Source organism: Gigantopelta aegis, chromosome 4 (genome assembly GCF_016097555.1).
Source record: "Gigantopelta aegis isolate Gae_Host chromosome 4, Gae_host_genome, whole genome shotgun sequence".
Classification (NCBI taxonomy): Eukaryota; Metazoa; Mollusca; class Gastropoda; order Neomphalida; family Peltospiridae; genus Gigantopelta; species Gigantopelta aegis.
In genome coordinates this window covers 61,657,021-61,680,505 of record NC_054702.1, presented here as the reverse complement: position 1 = coordinate 61,680,505, position 23,485 = coordinate 61,657,021, and the positions used below count along the sequence as shown (strand labels likewise).

The 23,485-nt window shown below is 35.3% G+C and overlaps 1 protein-coding gene across 1 annotated transcript in view; it reads right to left on the bottom strand.

The window, feature by feature from the left end:
* The window catches only part of LOC121370874, a 172,713-nt gene that overhangs the window by 115,535 nt on the left and 33,693 nt on the right, over positions 1 to 23,485 (bottom strand). Inside the window, exons 7-13 of the mRNA XM_041496388.1 lie at positions 23,084 to 23,104; positions 21,882 to 22,028; positions 21,029 to 21,207; positions 18,042 to 18,222; positions 2,776 to 2,846; positions 1,697 to 1,839; positions 281 to 327 (exon numbers count right to left, since the gene is read on the bottom strand). Of these exons, the coding sequence (XP_041352322.1) occupies positions 281 to 327; positions 1,697 to 1,839; positions 2,776 to 2,846; positions 18,042 to 18,222; positions 21,029 to 21,207; positions 21,882 to 22,028; positions 23,084 to 23,104 (789 nt within the window). The remainder of the gene's footprint in view (positions 1 to 280; positions 328 to 1,696; positions 1,840 to 2,775; positions 2,847 to 18,041; positions 18,223 to 21,028; positions 21,208 to 21,881; positions 22,029 to 23,083; positions 23,105 to 23,485) is intronic.

Genomic DNA, 23,485 nt, shown 5'->3' with positions numbered 1-23,485 from the left:
CTGTCACGCAATTGGCATCTTTAAGAATTGAATCTACAGAGACTAAACTACTTGCAGACTGTTACATTACAAAATAATACATAATTCGCAACTGTTTATCTTGATAAACAGAATTAGGGCAAAGGTGCAAGACCAAACAACATGCCACATTTGAGAAAATAAATTATTTGTGAATTCAGTAACTTTTGGGGTATGATCAGAAAGACGAAACGTACTGGACCGGTCGGTGATTAATAACTAATCTATAGCAAAAAAAATTAAAATCTAAAGCACTACTTACAGTTGAATAAAATGTCTTTCGGTCTTTACTGCATACTTGTTTGCCCTCTGAAAAAAAAAGAAAAAGAAAAACATAGTTCTACGACCTCTAGACTAGTAGTTTATATAATATATGGATTGAGACCTTTTGTATATGTTTTTTGACACTGGTCTCAAGAAAGCTGATGCTTGGAACGATCTTAGCAAACTCCAAGGCTTGATTTTCTTAAAACGAGTGTCACAAAAAAACATCTACAAAAGATTGAGTGTCAGATATATTTAGTAATTAGTTCAATCAGTATAATAATTTTAGTATAATCAATATGAATTTAAGGTGCTACCTAGAGGAAAGCTCTGTAAATAGTTGTCCATTCGACATAGCCTTGGCTATCTTCACAGTGCTCTGAACAAAGTCAGCCAACAAACCCTAAGGGCCTAACCCTAACCATATAACCCCCCAATCCTGACATGATCACCAAGATAAAAATAAAATAGCCCAATTTAGGCACCCTTTAGCGCACGAGGCCCTTTAAATTCAATCGAAATGTGGTAAATACATATTTTTCTTACACTCATTGGTGAAAACATGTTCGTTATTTGTGATCACACATACTAATCACTTAAAGTGACATACTCTAGTTTTTAAACACTAAGACATTTTTTTTTTCACTTAGACCCTAGTTTTAATGGACACTAAGTTTGATTAATTTACAAATCTGTAACAAATTTTGATACAAATCTGTGACGTTGAAATACCATTAAAAATATACTAAAATGCGACTCCATAATCGTTACCTCTCAGACGCACGTGCGTATTCAAAAATTTGCAAAATGCATTTTGTTATATTAGAAACACCAGGAAATGGATAATCTAAACAATAAAATATAAGTAATGTTTGAGTTCAGTGATCATAAACGGCTCTAATAGTGAGAAATATGCTTAGTGTTTAAAACCTAGGGTCTGTCCCTTTAAGAACATAGGACTGGCTTCTCCTAGGTGATGATCGTTGCGATAGCCATACCCTCCAATGAAAAACAAAATTGATTGATCTCTCAGGTATAGGTTAGCTATAAGCACAAGAGCTGCAAATTTATGGGGGTTTTTTGTTTTTTTTCAAAAGGATATTTAAGAAATGCAATATTACATTCCTGTCCGTTAGGTACCATCTATCTTTCACTGTGTCAAGTAGCCTTAAGTGTGCTTCAAATATGTATGACGCACCTGTACAGCTAAGCACTATAACTTTGTCTCAAACTAGAGCTGTTGCAGAAACATTCGGTTATATCGAAAATGAGCAATGAAAAGTTCCACTTCCTCTAGTTAGTATTTTATAGTATTCATATTTATAGGTCATAGTTTGGTTCATATATAGCATACAGTTTTTAACCACATATATAAATATTGCCACCTATTGCATTTTATTTCTTATAGTACAACCTTTTTGAAATCTGTAGGCAGCACTTGCGTCAGCCCCAATAGAGAAGTAGTTGCTGAATTCATCTACTGGAAGGGATTTTTGGGCGTCTGAGGACAAAATCCTTTCTGGATTCACCTTGTTCGGAACAGATTCCACCTTCCACCTAAGAAGTCGAAATAGTGTCCTTCAATATTAATTATTTTACAGATTTACCACTATAACATTGGATACACCTATTAAAGTTTTTAAAAAAATTGTTTAACGACACAACTAGAACACAATGATTTATTAATCACTGGCTATTGGATTTCAAACATCTGATATGTTTTTACAGTCTTAGAAAGGAAACCAGCTATGTTTCCATTAGCAAGTTATCTTTTACATACACCCCTCAGACAGGATAGCACATACCACGTCCTTTGATATACCAGTTTGAAGTGCACTGGCTAGAACAAGAAATGGCTCAATGGGTCCATCGATGGGGTTAAACCCTATGCATATACCTACTAGAACCTGCAATATTGCTAAGTGAGCTATAATAATAATAATCAACTAGATCACTCCCATTGACAATTAATCATAGCAAACCTCATTCACTTAGTTTAATCATAACTGTCTGCTGTAAAAAAAATTATATATATAAATTGCTAATATTATTACATTGTTCTACTGTGTAAATAACCAGATTGTTGCAATTGAACATTTACAATAACTGACCTATGTAAATCGGTGGTGTCGTGGTTAAGCCATCGGATATAAGGCTGGTAGGTACAGGGTTCGCAGCCAGGTACTGGCTCCCACACAGAGCGAGGTTTAACGACTCAATGAGTAGGTGTAAGACCACTACATCCTCATCTCTCTCACGAACTATTAACAACTAAACTAACACACTGTCCTGGACAGACAGCCCAGATAGCCGAGGTGTGTGCCCAGGACAGCGTGCTGAACCTTAATTGGATATAAGCACGAACATCACTTCAAGTGAAAGTGAAGTAACTAATCCCATTGCCTAAACTGAGTAGATACTGAACCTGACTGACATTTAGAAGTAACTATAATCTATATAAACTACAATAGTTATCTAAAATAAGTACCTCACCTATCATACTTAACAACAAGTCCAAATTCAACATCAGTTAAGATTTGTGAGACTGATTCACATTTGTAGTCCTAAAAACAATATTAAAGGTCCATTAATACTTTGTATATTAATGCACATATACAACTATTGAGCAGAAAAAAGCAACAAAAAACAAAAACAAGAGAAAAAACAAACACCTGTTCAACCCCTGAAATTGCCCACGGCAATACCATGGAGATTGATGCGGAGTTTATCATTCTCCATGGTATTTTGTTTTGCCGTGGACTATATTGAATGTTTTTTTCAAGATGTGTTTTTTTTTTCCTTATTGCTAAAAATAAAATAAGCCTAACTCAATTTTGAGGCAACTTTAATGGAACACAGGCAACCGTGTCTCTTGTTTATGGAGATACACGGCCGTCAGCAAGGACTCGCACTAACACTAAGAGGCCCAGGAGAAAACGTGCGGCACAGGGGGAGGGGGGGGGGGGGGAAGTTGGTGGCTCAGTCACCAGGCGCAATCTTCTGCGATGATACCCCCTAGGAATATGGATCCAGTACAGCCAGGAGCAACTCGAGGGAGGGAAACTACACCTGCAGTTCAAGGGCAGTGTGGTTGTTCCCACACTCTTCTCGCCAGCCAGACAAGAGAACGAAGGAAGAGCACCGATTTCACCGTGATTCGGCAAAGGCAACTTCAGTATCCATTACACCATGTCAGATTCCGGAATTACAGCTGTGGTAAACACTTACCACAACCAAGCGTTCTTCCGACAGGGCCTTCTTATCTTATTATTGCAACCAAAATTACCGACATTTTGGATTTTATCATGATTGGTATCATATCAAATCCAAGCATAGACACCTGTAAAGGTTAATCAGATTTGTAACATACTACCAATTTTCATTATTATAAAATAAAATTTGTTAGTCCTTTATAAGTTTCTGCATGAAAATGTTGAAGAAACTTATCATGAACGCATATATTGTCACATTCAGGATTCGAACCCATGTCAGTACATATCTAATTATCTAACGATTACAGACCAAATTATTAGTATCTGTAATAGACATAGATAAAACTTCGTTACAGTTTTAGTTGCCTTTGATGAGTTAGAATTACTTCTAAGCTGACCACCAAGCAAGATTTTTGTTTTACCCACCAAAATAGCCGCCATCTTGGATTTGATCATAATATCACCATCACATATGTCCTTCCATAGACGACAGTAAATGGTGATTATTTTTATAATTGTATGCCAATTATCACTGGCACGGAAAGACTGCAAGTGACCAAAACAGTAAATATGTTAGCCCTACCCCGTATCTCAGTGAGTTTTGGGTAGGTTTTGAAGCCCTACTTTCAAAGTGTTGCAAAAAACAATTCTCCAGACCCCACACATGGGGATGTTTTGTGTGTGAGACACTATGGGGTGTACCGATTTAGAAAAACTAAAAAAACCTACATTTTTCCTTTACTTTTTTCTCACAAATTTGTTTTTGCAACCAGACTATATTTAATATAGAGACATCAATATTCTTGAATGACTCAGCTAGTACGGGGCCCATGTTGATTTATCTATGTCGGAGTGTCATGAAGGTTTGAACATTGATTCTTATGTAAACATATGTGTAGGTAACTCTTGCTTGTCTAAACCTGTAAGTTAATTGGGAATTTGCTTACTTTTTATGTTATGCAAAGTCAATTTATTTTCTATCTGCTGCTACCCAAAAACAAGTCCACGGGACAGACACCAAAGTGTAGTTATATGGGACATTAGACTATTTTAAAATGTTTTTGTGAGAATTAATATCTAAACTTTCCATTTTGATTTGCTGCATTTTCATAATTGGAAAATTCTACCGACATTTTCAAGGTCAAATGAAGGTCATCGTTTCCGAATATATAATATACTGTACATGACACAAATCATTTCTTTCTTTTGATTTTTTCCCAATAATATTGATCAACATTGGTCATATTATTACTTTGGTTTATAGATATATCCATTACACATCTAGTAAGGATGCTTCTTGGTTGGGGCAGATCTATAATTTATCTGAAGGGGGAGATGTTTAGGAAAAGGTTACATCCACATTTTGGGGCATGGTTTGTTAGAAATGGGTACTCATGCTTACTGAGGTACGTACAGGGTATGGTTTTTGGTGAGAGTAAAAAGAAAGAAAGAAATGTTTTATTTAACACATTTTATTTACGGTTATATGGCGTCAGACATATGGTTAAGGACCACACAGATTTTGAGAGGAAACCCGCTGTCGCCACTTCATGGGCTACTCTTTTCGATTAGCAGCAAGAGATCTTTTATTTGCGCTTCCCACAGGCAGGATAGCACAAACCATGGCCTTTGTTGAACCACTTATGGATCACTGGTCGGTGCAAGTGGTTTACACCTACCCATTGAGCCTTGCGGAGCACTCACTCAGGGTTTGGAGTCGGTATCTAGAATACAAGACCGGCCTCGGTGGCGTCGTGGTTAGGCCATCGGTCTACAAGCTGGTAGGTACTGGGTTCGGATCCCAGTCGAGGCATGGGATTTTTAATCCAGATACCGACTCCAAACCCTGAGTGAGTGCTCAGCAAGGCTTAATGGGTAGGTGTAAACATGCTCTCGAAATTATGTGTTTCAGGTGCAGATTTAGAATTTAATCAAAGGAGGATATCATTTCTGAATGGGTTATGTCCACATTTTGGGCATGGTTTGTTAGCAATGGGTACCCATGCTTAGTGAGGTCTTTACAGGGTATAGTTTATGGTGAGTGTAGGTTACAGTTTATGGCGAGAGTAGGTACCAACGCGAAACTGACCCTTAAGCGTAATTTTGGGGTCATTTAGGGGAAATTAAGTTTTGTCCTATCTTTGAGGGTAAGCCTTTTTTTTCTTTTTCTTTTCAAATATGCTACGTAAAGTTCGCGTTTAATAAATATGATAATTATGTATTATAATTTACATGCAAACCATAGGGAAACGATATGAAAATCAACTGATCTCGGAATTTTGTTTTTACTAATGTCTAAAACATAAGTTTAAAAATAATTAATGGCAGCTTTGTTTGGTACTCGTGCTTATTGGGGTTTATACAGGGTAAGGTTTATGGTGAGGGTAGGTACTAGGGGTGTGACGAATACACATGGTGGCGAATACGATACATATCACGACTATGAGGTGACGAATACGAATATGTATTCACATCCATGAATACACATTACACAAGTACAAAGGCTTTTCTGAAAGGAAAAAAAAGTATTTATTTTGAAACATAAATTATACAGTAAACATTATATATAAGTATTCGTGTATTCGGTTCAGCTAGTGACGAATACGAATGCAACTACGATACAGATCGCTGTTCGGTGCACCGACCGAATATTCGAGTATATCGTTACACCCCTAGTAGGTACCCACGCAAAGTTACCTTTAATGAGTACTGTTGAAGGTAATGTTTATGGTGAAAGTGGGTTCTCGCACCTTTGTGACATTTAAAGGTCACTTTAGGGGTCATTTTAGAGGTCAGTGGGAGTTAAAAATCTATATTTTTGCTTTACGTTGTTTTAATATCTATGGAAATAAGTCTTTTCTAAAAAGTATTATTTAAGGTTTACTATTGATTATGACCAATTGGTCAGCATATATTGCAATTTCCACGTAAACTAATGGTAATCTGGTATGACAAATGCTTTTATTTGACAATATTCATTTCGTGTGACACATCCCTCCCCCAAATCTTAATGCTGATTTTAGACCAACTATCAATTTGTAGAATCTTTTCATTTACCAATATGTATGGTTGGGTATTCATAGGTCTTCCCACATGTAGCTCAGAGGGATCCTTGCTACATAGAAGTATTCCAGAGCTTCTGTTTTAAAAAAAAAACCCAAATATATCCTTAACCTGACTATCAATCCCAACATTTGACTTAGTAGATCCATACACGCAACATTCATATACCTTAGCGGGTTAAGGAGGTCCACAACAGATCCAATCCTTAAGAATGGAAAGAACACAGTGTCATTAATAATTAATGAAACCATGGAAGTACACTTGTGTCCAAAGAATGTCACATCTATAATTTAGCAAAACTGACATTTCTGTTTCCTACTACTTACTGTCCGAACCAAAATGTTAACAACTACCAAAAATTGCTCTCCTACTTTTATTTTCCGTTAGATTTTACTCACAGTTTGCCCAGACAGAAATCTAGGAAAAACCATTGCAATGACACAGATTCCACATACTAGATGATAAATTCGCTGAGATCGCATAGGGCAAAAAACATGTAATTTTGTGCCGGCTGCCATTTTGACTTTTTATGAAATATTCTCCAAGAGGGGTGAAAGGATATGACTTAATCTAGCAACGTCATAACATCTTATGATATAAAAGCAAACATGATGACGTTATAATAATTTTTAAAATTATTTTTTGTTTGTTTAAATATACCACTAAAGATATTTGAATTTATATTAATTATGTCACATACTTTGGAGGCTTTCACCCCTCTTAAAGAATATTCCATAAAAAAGCAAAATGGCAGACGGCTGAAAACTGCATGTATTTTGCCCTATGCTATCTCAGCAAAGTCGATACTGGCGACATCGTTACAGTCTCATATATGGAAGCTGTGTCACTGTAATGGTTTTTTGACAACTTGTGTGTGGACAAAATTTGGGGGGAATGTAACGGTAATTAAAGGTAGGAGAGTAATTTTGTGTAGTTGTTAACAATTTGGTTCGGACTATAGGTTTTTGTTGGTGGCACTGTATATTGTTTCACAACAAGAATGTCAAAGATAATATGCTATTTTCTGGTGGAACCATCAGTCTTTCCCACAACAGTATTAAATGCATAGATCGGAACATAACCATCAAACGTGAAAGGTAAAAAAAATGTCAGTCTACAATTTATCAGTCGACGTAAAATTCCCTTACCACAAGTATTATTCCAGTTTATCATGCAGGATCAGAGTAACGGTGGGTTTTGTTTGTTATTCAATATTCTATGGAACATGGGGTTACATTAGTTTGTAAATATGGGCTCATCATTGGCGATGACTGACGATCCAAAAATGGCACATTCAACCAAATAGGAAGTTATGACGCAGCTTGACGTAGCCTACGATGACATATATACACAAATCCCCCCCCCCCCCCCCCCCCCCCCCCCCAGGCATAAAGCAAATTCTCAACGAGTTATGGTTGTATGCTATCTTGGTCACCTAGAGACGAAGCTTTGATACAATTTCGGTTGAAAGAGCTAATTTCTAAACATACTTTGTAATAATTCTATAATTCGACAGTGGTATACCTCATGCTTAAGGAGGTTGGAAAAATAATTTGAATGTAACAAACCAAGGCAGATATATATACCTGCTGTTAATGCTAATCACTGTTGCAACCAATAGAGAAATATTTACAATGATAACGACGAGGAAAAAGAGAAAGGTAGCAAATAGGTCAAATTTTCTGGAGTAATGAGATAAAAGAAGTTTTCTCAGCTCGCTTAGAGTCTCTACTTATAGATTCACAAGATTATATCTTGGAATTAGTAATCTATAATATTGATGAAGCTGTGACACATTATTAAACTGTTTCAAGAAACAGAAAGCCATATTGAGAGATTTTTTTTCTTATATTAAAAATACAAACCAGCAATCACCTTGGTGGGATGATGGGTTACAAAATTTAAAATAGAAAATATGATGCATTAAGACCTCATGTTTTAGATTTCTCTGTTTAAAAAAAAGAAAAAAAGAAAAGAATTTTAAAATGCTTTAAATAGGACAAAAAGTGCTTAGATAACAGAGATAACATTTTATAAATTTAAGAAACAGTCCCAAACTCTTTTGGAAATTGATTAAACAAGGGAAACAGTATTCTTATATATCACAAGAAATTAGTTCTGTACAATGGATTGAGCACTTCTCTTCCCTGCTTTTTAGAAATATATCATTAATTGATACCACATGTAAGGTGTTTACTTCTATTTTTAATACAAGGCTTCAAGAATGGTGTGATAACAATATTATTGACGAATCTCAAGCAGACAGATTATTCTACTGCTGATCATATTTTTTCACTGCAAGCTCTTGTGCAAAAATATATCTGGAAAAAAAAAGAGGTCGATTTTATTGTCTTTTTGTAGATAATGTTAATCATACATTTCTTTTAAAAAGTCTTGTTGTGTGGTAAATACTTATCTGTAATTTCATCAATTTATACTAAACTAAGTGCTTGTGTAAGAACACAAATGGCTTATCAGATTATTTTCATTGTAATATCGGCACCCGACAAGGATGTATATTGATTCCACAAACAGTGTTCGAGATTAAAATTTTGGGGTAGTATCCCAGTTGGATACTAACATTTCAAAATCTGGCATCCCACCTGAGAATTTAGTATTATATGTTACTGGGTTCTTGAAGTCTGGTATACAAAATTAAATTCTGGTATCCCCGGGATATCGGGATACTGTTAGTCTAGAACACTGACAAATGTTCATTAATTTTATAAATAGGCTTGTAAAAACTATGGACGAGTGTGGTGGACAAGGCGTTTTTGTATCAAATGATTGTAAATCAGTATATACTCCTGTGTTTGCTGCTGATGTATCAACTGTTTCTGACACTCCTTTACAGATATAAATGAAAATTAGTGCATTAGAAGTGTTTTCTAATACTACAGGTATCGCTGTGAATTTAAGAAAGACCAAGGTCATTATTTTTAGAAATTGAGGTCCTCTCAAGAATTATGAAAAATGTTGGGGCGGGGGGGGGGGGGGGGGGTGTTCCAATGGAAATAACATTGAGGTTGTCTCATATTATAGATATGTAGGTATTATGTTTACACCAAAACTAATATGGACTAAAACCCAACTTGTCTTGCAGAACAAGGTAACAAAAGCCATGATGGCAATATATAGGTATGAAACAAAATTTGGTGATATTCCTTGCAAAGATCTATTTAAGATATTTGATTCTATGGTAACGCCAATTTTATGTTATGATTCAGAAGTACAAGGTACTTGTTACTGTAAAATTATTGAAGATGTTCAGATTAAAATGTGTATATGGTTTTTAAAATTAGGAAAAAAACACCAGTAATATTATGGCTTTAGATGATTGTGATAGAGCTCCTTTACAGCATATTTACACTACAAGGTATCGGTGTAGGCTATTAGAACTGAATATAAACAGGCTTCCCCGTCAATGTTATAAAAGGCTACAGACACTGGATGAAGCAGGACGCACTACATGGGGACTTATATTAAAAATATTATTTTTAGATCAGTATTTTGATGTGTTTGGATAGCTCAGGATGTTGGAGATGTAAACTTATTTATAGTTAAATTTAGACAACGATTATTTGATAATCTTCAGCACAATTAGTGTAGATCTGTTAATAATCTATCTGATACTTTTTATTATAAGCATTATATTATTATAAGTCATTGTTAAATGCAGAACGTTATCTCACTTATGAAACCCCTGTGTATCTTAAAGTAATATATACAAGACTAAGATGTAGTAATTTAAGACTTGCTGTTCACCAAGAAATATATAACAACATAGCCTACACTGAAATACTCTGTCCATATTGCCTTCATTAGAAAATATGGATGTCTTATTCAATGTATATATTTATCTTTATAATGTGCAAACACTTAGAAATACTTAAATATTTAAATATATACCTATAGTATACTGTGCAAACACTGCACATGCGCAAATATGTATAACAGTTTTTGAATATAGTATGGGCCTATGGTCTTTATACTGAATAAACATTATCTTGTCTCGTCTTGTCTATATTCCAGAATACACATGTACTGCAGTCCAGTGATCTATCAATCATAACATGAAACCTCTTAGTTATATGGCAATTGTTCATGTTGAATAAGTTTAATCATAGAAATTAAATAAGATATGACATTTTAATAGTTGATGGAATAACCGTGATAAACAACAATAGAATGATCCCAACATGACCTTTGAAGTCAAGATCACGGGGTGCCTACCCTCTCTGTAAACCTTACTCAATATAGCATTAATCATGTGTCCCCGTTTCTAAGAAAACGTTCTTGAACAAATGTTTGGCCAGTCGTTTAAAACGAAAGATGTGATCAGTTTAAATGTCCAATATATGAAGTATATTTTATTTCATTCTACACCAAAACCAAAGATTAAAGAAAACACTGACACACACACACACACAAACACACACACACACACACACACACACACACACACGCACACGCACACACACATATATATATATATATATATAAATATATATGCATAAATTTATATTTCATATTTTGTATTCATAAATATCTTTGGAACAATTAGTTTAAGTGTTGTTCCAAATATATGATGTATTGAGCTATATCAATTTAATATGATTAGAAAAATAAAATAAATTAATTAATTAAAAAAATTATATACTGGCATATTTTCCATTTAAAAAATATTCCCCTGAAAAACAGAACCAGCTGAATTCGTTTCGAGAATTTCCGTAAGATTTGATCCGTGACGTCACGAAGGGAACTCCTTTCGATAGTCAGCGCCAATGTTCATTGGTTCTTTTGTGTTTAGGATGGTTGGCGGCTGTAGCAATACAAAAGCCGATAAATTTAGTATTCACGCATTTCCTAGTAATGTTGCTGTGAGAAAGCTCTGTGTGAATTTGATTAAAACAACGTGGAAAGACTGGGCAGGAAGAAAATGTCGGAGACCATTGCGACAGCAGAAACTTTAGTTTCGATTCGTCCGAACTGGCTTGTGGGCTTAAGCGAAATATGGGAATACCATGTGTTATGGCTTTTAAAAAAGATGCCGTATCAAAATTTTTTCTGCGACACAAAACAAATGACAACACGCCGACGCCATCCACACCGAAACACCCTTGTGACGCATATCGTCAACGTCCCAAACTGCGTTATGCTTCCAATTCAGTTTGTTTCTCATGCACGGTTCGTGCAATCAACATCCCATTTGTATCTCGTTCATTTGTGATGGGTTTTTTTTTACAGTTCGAGAACATTTTCATTGACAATAAAGTTCAGACAAGTAAGTATCTATAGCCTAGACAGTATCCTACAAAGATGATTTTTGTAAATAAGTTCAGTTTGGTCTGACGTAAGAAGGAAAGTAAAAGTGTTTTGAAATAACTGAAGAAACAAATGCTATTTTTGTATGCAACTTAGAAAACAATCGGCTCAGAAATAAATAACTTGTAAATTCAATAGTATGAAAAAAGGCGTTCCCTGTGAGAAAGACTATAAATACATTAAATTAATTTTACTATACCATCCCACTGAGAATACATTTTTAATACTATGGAATTTACTACAAATTATTTATTTCTGAGTCGATTGTTTTTAAAATTGCACACAAAAATAGTATTGTTTTGTTATTTCCAAAACACTTTTACTGTTTTTCTTATGTCAAACTAAATTGAAATTATTCACACAAAAAACATCTTTATAGGAGGATGAGATGGACTATTAAGTCGTTTTTTTTTTTTATCTTAAAATTACCGATATCGGGTCCACTTGACTACTAGAATTCAAGTGTTATTTATCATCTTTTCTACTACATCATAAGTACTTGAACATATAGTGTAGCAAAATAATTCACACAAAAAGCTAAAGAAGAATAAAACTTGTCATTCAGTGGTAAGCTGTCTCCCACGAAAATTTTCGTCGTCATCAGATTCTGTCAGGCCGATGATTCTGCGGATGACGTTCTAGGTTCAAACTGATAAGGCATTATGTGTTGTGTTACACAGATATTAGCCAGTCGTCATTACTACACTATTCATTATCGAAAGAAAAATCGCATAACTGAGCCTGGCAGTCGCTGTCCCACTGCTTGCGCTGGAAGTTAATTGGTGGTAGCTTTCTGTGAAGCTAGTCCCTTTCTAGTCCAGTCAATCTAAGGTAAAAAATTGCCAAACCCAGAACAAATTGCATCATTTATGGGTTTTTTTTTTCTTTTTCTTTCTTAGTCATCGTATCTTTGCCACAATTTGAGCTAAAACCACATTATTTATACCTATATCCATGTCTTGAAGGTTGTTTTTCACATAAAATGGTTTTTAGATGGATACCAACAAATGTATACACCTATTGGGGGACCCCTACCCTAAAACCTCATTTCTCCATGCCCGTCTGTATTGCAAATTTATAACAATACATAACTAAGGCTGCATTTATTATGCTTTTAATATTACATATAAAATGGAGTGTTAGTAAGCTAGAGTCAAACATTGTTTCTAAGTGTCAATGAAGAACAGCCATTTTCAGCTTGTAATTCACAGTTGAAGAACGTGACTCAAATGCAAGGTAAATATTATATAGTTTATTATTGTTTGTATGTAACTACACTTAAGGTATACATATCTAGGAAGAACGTATCTTTACATGACTACAACATATGATTATTTACTATGCATTAAAGGTAAAATAGATTATTTACTATGTATTAAAAGTTGTAAGTGGCATCTGAAAATTGTGTTGCAAATTTGCAACATGTATGTTTTGTGAAGTACATATTGTTTTACATTTGCTTCGTATAATACTAAATTGGCTATTTATTTTGAAATAATAATGTACCAATGCCAGTGTCAAATGCGTGTAAATAAATAATATTAGCTTACTGACAAGATGTTGCATAAATAACAGGGGCGGATCTAGGATTTTGAAAAGGGGGTTACACAGCATATATAAATTATCGCAGACCAACATAATATGTTATTATTTTCCAGTCAAGCCCCTTCCTCGTGTCAAACCACCTGCTGTCTTGATGCTTCTCACCAGTGCCTGTTCGATGACGAGATCAGGTGAAAGTCCGGCCCAGTATTGATCTGACCTACGGACAACCTGGAGACCACCTTGAACAAAGCTATTATAAACATGTGGATACTGCTCCTCCAATGTATACATGTTTTGTAGATAAATGTTCAGGCATTTGACATACAGGTTATGTCCTGATGCTGCCATGAATGACATCATGTCAACCAATGTGTCCAGGTGCAGATTCCAATTTACTTGGTATGGGTGATGTCGAGCCCTGTCACAGCAGAAATAAACAGTGCATTGCAGAACTTGACTAAGATCAAGTATCAGACCAGTGAACAACACAAAGATCTTTCGCAGACAAGACAGAACAGAGACTTCTGATACCTTAGAAAACCTTCGCTTACTCAGAACAAGGCGTCAATTCTCTGAAAGTGAACATCTACACAATATTGTGAATGGTGTTACAGCTCATAGTTGTGTAAATGTTGACCATGCTAAGAACATTAGTAGCAATGTTCTGAAAGAAATCACAAGCAATTACAATGGGATCAAAATCCAATCTGAAAATGAATGATTGGTGAAACAGTGCAAATCGGCCCACAGTTGTTATTCCAGAGGCTTGTCATTGCTGGGACACGGGCAGAAGAATTATCTGAGGCTTTTAAATTTGAACTGTGCGGTTATCCTCCAGCCCTCTTTGATTCAAAGGACGTGCTCCTTTCTGTCAACAAGTCCCGACTTGCCAAAGCAACATGGGATGCTGTGCCTCCTGAGAATGGACCAGGCCAAAATTGTGTGTATGTCTTGGATGGAGGTGCCCTTCTTCAGAGAATTCCATGGGAGACTGGCAAGACATATGACGATATTGTGAAATGCTACATCAGTTACATACAAGAAATATGGACAGTCTGCCATTATAGTGTTTGATGGCTATGATGACACACCATCAACGAAAGACTATGCGCATAAAAAGAGATGTAGCAGATGTGGTAGAGAGATTGCATTTACAGCCAATATAATATTGAATGTGAAAAAGCAAGAGTTTGTGTGTGATTCTGACAATAAACAGCACATCATCAACCTTCTTGGAGAGGAACTGGCAACACATGGCTATGAAGTTCATAATGTTAAAGGTGATGCAGACATACTTATTGTAAGAACTGCTGTTGCTGCAGCTGAGTAGAATACAACTTTGCTGGTAGGAGATGATACAGATATGTTGATCCTACCAGGAAAAGGGTGGTAGGCTATACTTCATGCCAGAACCCAAAACGTCTTCTTCTACTTGCCGCAAGTATTTGGATGTGAATAAAGCAAGAGAATGTCTTGGAGAAGATGTCTGCCGTCACATTATGTTTGTCCATGCGATGTTAGGGTGTGACACAACTTTGAAGTTTTCAGAATAGGAAAAGCTATGCCACTTCGTTTGATTAAGGAAAATACCAACTTCAGAAAAAATGCCAGAGTATTTCTGAATTCAAAGTCAACGCAGGATGAAGTTGTTGCTGCAGGGGAAAAAGCAATGGTCTGCATATACACAGGGAGAGTAGATGACATCTGAATGCAATGAGGTTGCAACGATTTCAGGTGCTAGTGACCCTGATTAAAACTTCAATACATCCACCCACATCATGTGCAGCAAAGTTTCATAGCCTTAGAATGTGCCATCAGGTCCAGGTGGGGATGGAGTATATCTGATTCCATTCGGATTCCTATTCATACAGACAAGGATCCTGCACCAAAGTCGCTACTAGAACGTATTAGGTGTCAATGTAAATCCGCTTGCAGTACCATGCAGTGTAAATGCTGTCGCCAGGGACTTGTTTGTTCAATGTCATGTTCAGAATGCAGAGGGTTTTGTGGAAACATGAGGTCAGCAGAGGAAGATGAAAATGACAATGACTTGGATGCATGAGTTGGTTATATGTGAACATATTGAAGTAATTACATCAGCTGTTTCTAAAATTTTATTCAAGCTTTCTGCCAGAAAATAATTTATTGATATGTAATTTCACAATAAAATAGACCATAAGTGCCCTTACTAGGTGTATCTGGGTTTGAACTATGTTACAAAATGACACAATTTGAACAGCAGTTTCCAAATTTACAAATTACAATATCGCACAGGCTATACATTATTATCTGCCAAATTTTATGTTATGTAATTTTACCATCGGTACCCTCTGGCAAAAACCCTGACTTTGTCAGTATGTATATATTGCTAATTATATAGCGAATGCTAACGAAATATAGGTCTGGTGTATTACATTCCCTAGAAATTACATTAGAAACAAACATTAGAATATACACCGGATTTGATAGTTAAGTTAGCTATTGGGAACTAACATTTATGGGTAAGGGTACCCACCACCCCACCCCAATATATAGGTATAACAATTAATTTTACCACATTTAAAATAGTTTGTTGTGAAAGATCATCCTGCAAAACCATGATATAGATATAAAAAGTTAGCAAATAGTATGATTATTGACCAAAATATTGATGATAAATGACCAGCCGAAAGCTCACAAAGTCATAATTTCCAACCCTGAATAAAAACATGTTCCACTAAATATAAAAAAGTTACATTTTTGATATATCATATAGCATACTCTAGTGAACCAAAAATTCCATGACTGATTACTATTGCAATTTGTCCTGAGTCAAACTATTCATGACGTTTTTACCGAGAATTTTACTCGGTCGTTTCCGGCAGTGTTCTACGGGAGTGATTTTAAAATACTTTTATGGGGCATTTTCGTAATTATTGATTTACACATCGGTGCAATGAATTAAGAAGGCTCTTAATTGTGGAATTTGAATTTTTAATGTATGGTCTGACACAACACTTTAATTTTAAAATTTCAGTTGATTTTATTTAGGTTGAGAAACCGTCAATTTAGCTAGTACTCTTTTGTCTTTGCGTAGCCTCTAACAGACGAAACAATTTTGACATAGTCATACCATTAAACATATACACATTCCAAGCTAACGCACAGGTTTAATTTTTATAACTGCTATACCAATGCAAATTATAATAGCCTGCCAGTTTACATGCATTGTAGAGCCTGTTATCTGAATACAGTATCTTTAATGATGTATCGCATGACATTAATATTGTAAAATAAATGCATTTTTTGTTCCAGATTCCCCAGTTAACATGCACATTATACTGATCAGTTAGATGCATTTAATAATCAAAACTAAACATTAACTAGCACTTTCTGGAAAGAACCTAGACTTACATATAAAAAAATAAAATAAAAACTATCTCGGTTTGGACACAAACTAGCTTCTAAAATAACACCCTAAAGGTTAAAATGTAATACGTACCTACCTTTACCATAAACCATACTCTATATAGATTTCAACAAAGGTCAATTTTAAATAAGCGTGGGTACCTACCCTCACCATAAACCTTACTCTACGCAGATCTCAATAAGCATGGGTACCCACTTTTGGCAAAATACTACCATTAGTGTTTTGATAGACATGTTTTAGGCACTTGCAAACACATTGTTTGGAGATACATTGATTTTTATATCAATATTCCCCAGTTTACATGTACATTGTCATGATCAAATGTAATCATATCTACGAAGAGTGAACATTATGTAGCATACTTGTAAAAAGACCTACCCTCAAAGTTGTGAAAAATTACCTTTAAAGGTCACCTTTGGGTAGATACCTACTCTCACCATAAACCGCACCAACTCTCACCATAAACTATACCCTATACATGCCTCAGTAAGCATGGGTACCCATTTTTAACTAACCATGCCCCAAAATGTGGATGTAACCTTTTCCTAAACATCTTTCCCTTTCGTCAAATTATGGATCTGCTGCAACCATTTCAATAAGGAAGCACCCCTACTAGATGTGTAATGAATATATCTATAAACAAGAGTAATAATATGATCAACATTGCTTGAAAGAATTAAAAGAACCAATGTTTTTGTCATTTACAGCATATTTACATATTCAAAAACAATTACCTTCATTTGACCTTGCAAATGTAGGCCTAATGACCATTTATGAAAATGAAGCAAACCAAAATGCAACGCTTGGATATTAAGTGTTATGAAAAGTATTTTTAAAGAGTTTAATTTCCACTATATCTGAAATCTGGGGGGTGTTCCGTTGAATGTTGTTTTTGGGTAGTAGCAGATTGACCAAAAATGTATCTTTTAAATACCATTAAAAGAAAGCAAATTCGCAATTAACGTACAGGTTAAGGCAAGTAAGAGTTGCAGATATGATATCTACACATAGTTTTACATAAGAATGAATGTTCAAACCTTTCTGACTCTCCAACATGGATAAATCGACTTGGCTCCTGGAGTAAGTAGTTAGTGGCAACATATGTTATCAGGACTGAACCATTAAGTTGTATAAAGATGAAATTGTTAGACGAGAATTGACACAAAGAGTGTGACACGAATAATGCAAACAATGTGTTAACTTACCCCATCCCAGTTCATCGTTCTAGCAACGCTGTTGCACATGCCCATGGGCAGAACAGCAACAGGAGGATTGGGCCTCCAGTTAATTTTCTCAAGCAATCTGAAGACCAAGTTGACTGTATCATCATCACCACACACCAGAATCCGCAACTTACGCACATTTCGGTACAGTTTTAACCAGTTGCTGTGAAAATAGTGTAGTTGTTATCAAAGTAAACACTAACAGTCCAGGGCCCATACTGTGGAAGCTAATTTAGCGCTATGTAATCGTAAAACCATCAGGAAAGTAAGCATAGGTGGGGTCTAAACTGTGGTAAACAAACTGTCCATGGTTTTCAGGTCATGCTCCACCTCCCCCAAAATATATTCTAAAAATAAGAAAAATCGCTTTGACCAAGGGAATTTGACTCAACATCCTCCCCCCCCCCCCCCCCCCCCTTACACATGTGCCTTCAGTCCATGCTGGTATCTGCAAGTTAAGTATTTTCTATAATATTCTATTCTGTCAAAATACAAACACAACTGCTATAAACAAAAACAAAATCGATGATAGTATCTGTAGGCTTAACTTTTCTGTGGAGTTCTAACATGATTGTCATAAATATAAACACGAACAATAGATGTCAGCTGTAAGTTAACTACTTTTCCACTCTGTTCTTAGATTTATTATCTTCAAATAACAAGAAATAAATGTCTAAAGACACTACTATGATGTCAATTCATGCCAATAATAAGGTTCCATAACCACATCGTTACCGTTGCGGATAGTGAAACGTCACCACTTTGATTGTAGTTGTTGATATCACAGCAAACGAGAGAATTTACTTCCTGCTCTGGCGTAAGATTAGTTAAATAAGTGTCTGCGATGCATATAGAGCCGTTTATTTATATATTAACATATATAGAAGTGTAGTAGACATATCAAAATATTTGTAGTAGATATTACATATATATCAAGTGAGCAGGTGCTAAGAACAATATATTTTGATGCTGGAATAACCTGCTTAAACGTGTATTTGATCTGCCTTTCCAAATTAAAATCCATAAAACATCATACAGGTTATAAGGGGTGCAATCAAAGTTTAAAGTTGGTTTTGTTTAACGACATCTAGATTAACCAACGTCACGCAAGCCATCATACTGTGTACTGCAAACAATACATTCACTCATTCATATTTTCCCGTTTGGCACACGACACTGATGTCTGCTTTAGTTTTTTGTTATGGCGTGAGAAATACCTGAACATTTTCGAGTTGAAAAAAGTGGTTTTCGCTTGACAACGGAGGAACATAATTCCAGTAATTTTTAGGAATTAATAGTTAATTGTGACAGCTAATTTAATAATACATTTTACATTTTACCAACAACGAAACTCATGAACTACTGATATATTAATCGTAGTTAGAAAAACAAAGTTATTGGGAATAAATACTAGACATCTGGCCACAAATGTGCATACGTAAACACTTCATCAATTTGTTGCCCAATTTTAATCAACATTAACTGACCTAAAATATCATTAAAATTATAAAAACCTACAAAAATAATATTTATCAGTTCACATGATTTTGTGCATTTATAAATATATTATGTGAAACTATGTGAAAAAATGAGACAAATTTGTACCCCCCTTAACATGCTGTTTGTCAAAAATTAAGATGTTAAGAGTGCATTGATTTAGATACCAATCATCGCCTTTTGGATGTCAAACATTTGATAATGTTTACATATAATCTTAGAGAGAATTCAAAGGATCTTTTATATGCACCATCCCACATACAGGACAACACATACCATGACCATTATATACCATTTGTGGTGCACTGGCTGGAACAAGAATTAGCCCAATGGGCCATCGACAGGGATCGATCTCAGACCGACTGCACATCAAGTGAGTGCTTTACCAAGTACTACAGGGAATTGTTTTCAGATAAAAATGCCGTCCCAGACTTCTTATGGTGGATGCACACACTGGACCCCGTAGACCATGTACAGCTCTTTGGGTAGCTAGACGGAATCGATCACGCAAATGAAGGACCCAGATGTATCCTATCTTGCGCTGGTGTCATCGCGCGTTGTTGCCCAGGACGTTGACTATCAAGAGTTGACCCTGTTTACCTGAACCTTGCATTTAACCTTGAATTGTTTGGCAACAGCTCGAATGAAAATTCCACCGTGTAGTAATCCTATTGCTTGATTGCATTGAGTTTCTAACAATCGAGGCATCGTGTGCTCTCCTTGAGTACAGCAGGCAAAAATCATGATTTTCATGATTTGCATGTGCACGTACTTTGGTTGACGCGCAATGTCTCTATGTTGCGTTCGCGCACACTGTTTAACATGTTTACATTAAGTTGTAATGTATAACGTTGCCAAAAATTGTAAATTTTAAAATATACGTAAGAACACTAGGTGGTGCGTTTCTAAAGTGTTTCAGCATATTATGACTGTATTTTGTTTCTTTTCCTTTATGGTTTACTATATAATTTATAGGAATTCAGACACCACCTTATAACCTGGAAAATATTGCGTTCATATAAATTTCGCGAACAACAAAAAATTAATATGCACACGTATTTTTCCCGGTTTACAGTATTAGAATAAATAATACGACTGATATGGGCCAGTTCGAATATGCAACCAATCTTTCTGTCCGTTTGAAGTCAGTTTTAAGTACAAAGTGATTGTTTTTCTGTATATAATTATACATGAATCTGTACGTACGTATCTGTCAATATGTCTGTTCATCTTCCCTACATGTAGGATTTTTTTTGCTTTTTTGGCAATGCCTCAAGACATGTTTTGTATTACTTTATCATGTACACAGTTACAAATTAAGTTTGGTTTTTATGAGAATTTGTCCATTTTTAACAGCTATGGACTTGAACTCAGGAGATATGAAATGAGTTGAGCCCTGTAGGGGACATGTAATGCTTTATGGGCGCTCTCAGAATGCCTGTTTTTCCTGAGTATATATTACAACATCTTACCTCAATTCTGACTTTGTATAATTATCGATATCGATCACTTGTCGAGGATTGAGAAACCAGTAAAATCCTTCATATAGATCTGAATCTTTATACTTTCCACTGCCACGGTCAAGGAAAACTAAAACTGGCTTTGAACTGAACGAATAAATGGGTTTTATATAGAAAGAAGGCTCGTCACCCTGAAAAATATTAAAGTATGTTTTGAATAACATTTAAAAAAGGCACCCCAGCAGGTAGAATAGGTAAAGTAAAATACACCTTACATGGAAATACAGATGTGTCTCATATTTAAAGTTAAACTATTATGAGTTTAATGTAGAAACGGTTGCTGACTGAGACCATAGAAAAAGATTTTAATAGAGCGAAGACCAGTCTGGTTTCCGGAAATACACATTTTTAAGCCTTAGTAATAAATGCTCAATAATAACCATTTGATAAGGAATGAAATGAGCATGACTGGCTGCATTTTACTTTATAAATAAACATAATACTTTGTTTTGAAAACGTAAAGTAACTCTTGATAAACACCTCCCTCTCCCTCCACCGTCATGCTTTGTAATACATCCTATGATACTCGTATTTAGTTAATAAAAATTATGTAATTGCTGACAGGGCCCTTTTTTATATACGAACAGTGGCGTAGGAAGGTGACAAAAATGGGGGGGGGGGGGGGGGGGGGGGGCACACTTTTATAATCACACACTTTTACACTATTATAAAGGAAATATAAAGCAAAATATCTGAGACGTGGGGGGGTACATGACCCCCTTCCCCCGCTTCAAACGCCAGTGATGAACGAAAATATATTGAAATGAACATTTTAATGATTGTTAAGTGAAAATATGCTAGTTACTGATGAATTCTTGATTATCCATGATGGAGGAATGATGACATTGGCGAGAACGCCGAGTGAGCACTGTCCATCTTTTTTCTCCTGCGTTAAGCACATGTTCTTGTGGTAGACGTCCTTGCACCAGGAACAAATCACTCCTTCACTCTTCTGGAAATAAATGAATACGAACCAATCAAAACTAGTTTAATGTGCCTATATCGACTAAAGGTTAATGCATGTCCCTTCCAACCACCACCTCCCAATGGGTAGTTCACTCATATTTTCTTAAAGCAATGTTGCATCATATATATAATAAGCATGCGAACAAATGAGGTACTAGTTACAACTGTAATTGAAAGAAGATTTTGGGGGGGAAGATAAAATGTAAAGAAATGAGTTTAAAACGAAAAACATGTGGGGATTCCGCATTACATATCATGGCATATTGAACAAAAAGATAGAAAAACAATAAAACTGGTTGGTTTCATAGGGAAACCAATGCAGGGAAAGCATGTGCAAAACGATTGTCATATGCAATGCTGTGTTGCTATGTTTTTTGTCTCAAATGATTTTATTAAAATCAAAATAGAATAGTAAAAGAAAATAGAAAGAAAAAAAAGAGTGCTTGGGAGGGTAAGAAACATGTTGTGTATGAAAGAGAAGGAAACAACATTGAAAGAAGGCAATATTGTGAAAAACAATTAAGAAGATTTTGGTTTGGACGAAATCTATTTCCAGACAAGCTAAATTTCTGGGTTTTTTCTGTTGGTTAAAAGTGGTATTGTTAAGTTTCATTCAATAAAAAGGTCAAGCCAAGGATATAAAAAGGTCAGGCCAAGGATATAATGGGTAAAGCCAAGGATGACAATCAATAATTCAGTTGTATGTATTATGTGATTTTGCTTATATATAGTCTAATAATTTTGTACTTCCTTTTCAAATTATAGCATTTTTCGCTCACTTTACATCAGACTATTTTGCCAACCTTCTAAACAAAACATCCAGGGGAAGAAAACACCCATAATTGTATCGCAGGTATCATCACACAGTATGATTCTAATACTATGTGCTACCACAATAATATAGCATACAGTATAGCAGCAAAAACGCATGGAGTGAAGTCGACATTATTCAGTTTTAACATTTCGTCTTTATTGCATATTTAAAATCCTTATCTTCATGCAAACAAACATATGTCCACTAAGAAATAAATCCATACTCACATCGGTTCCGGGTTTGCAGGACTGTAAGAGAAAAGAGTTTGCGGTTATTAACAAGTAGCGCTTCATCATTTTCAACAATAAAACCTTCTTTTTTTTACCTTCTGATTATCAATTCGGATCTTTGACTGTATACATGAAACATGAACCAATTGATGAAATATTTCAAATGGCTAAGTTCTTACTATTTCACACACACACACACACACACACACACACACACACACACACACACACATTAGCTAGCATATCCAGTGTAATCAAAGTATGTGATATTTTTCAGATCACATATGTAACAAAGTTATTTTATTATGTGTATGTCATGTATTTATTATATGTTTGTTTTGTAGTTTTATTCCAGCAGTTCACTTGGTTTGCAATACTCACCTGAACACATGCATGCCC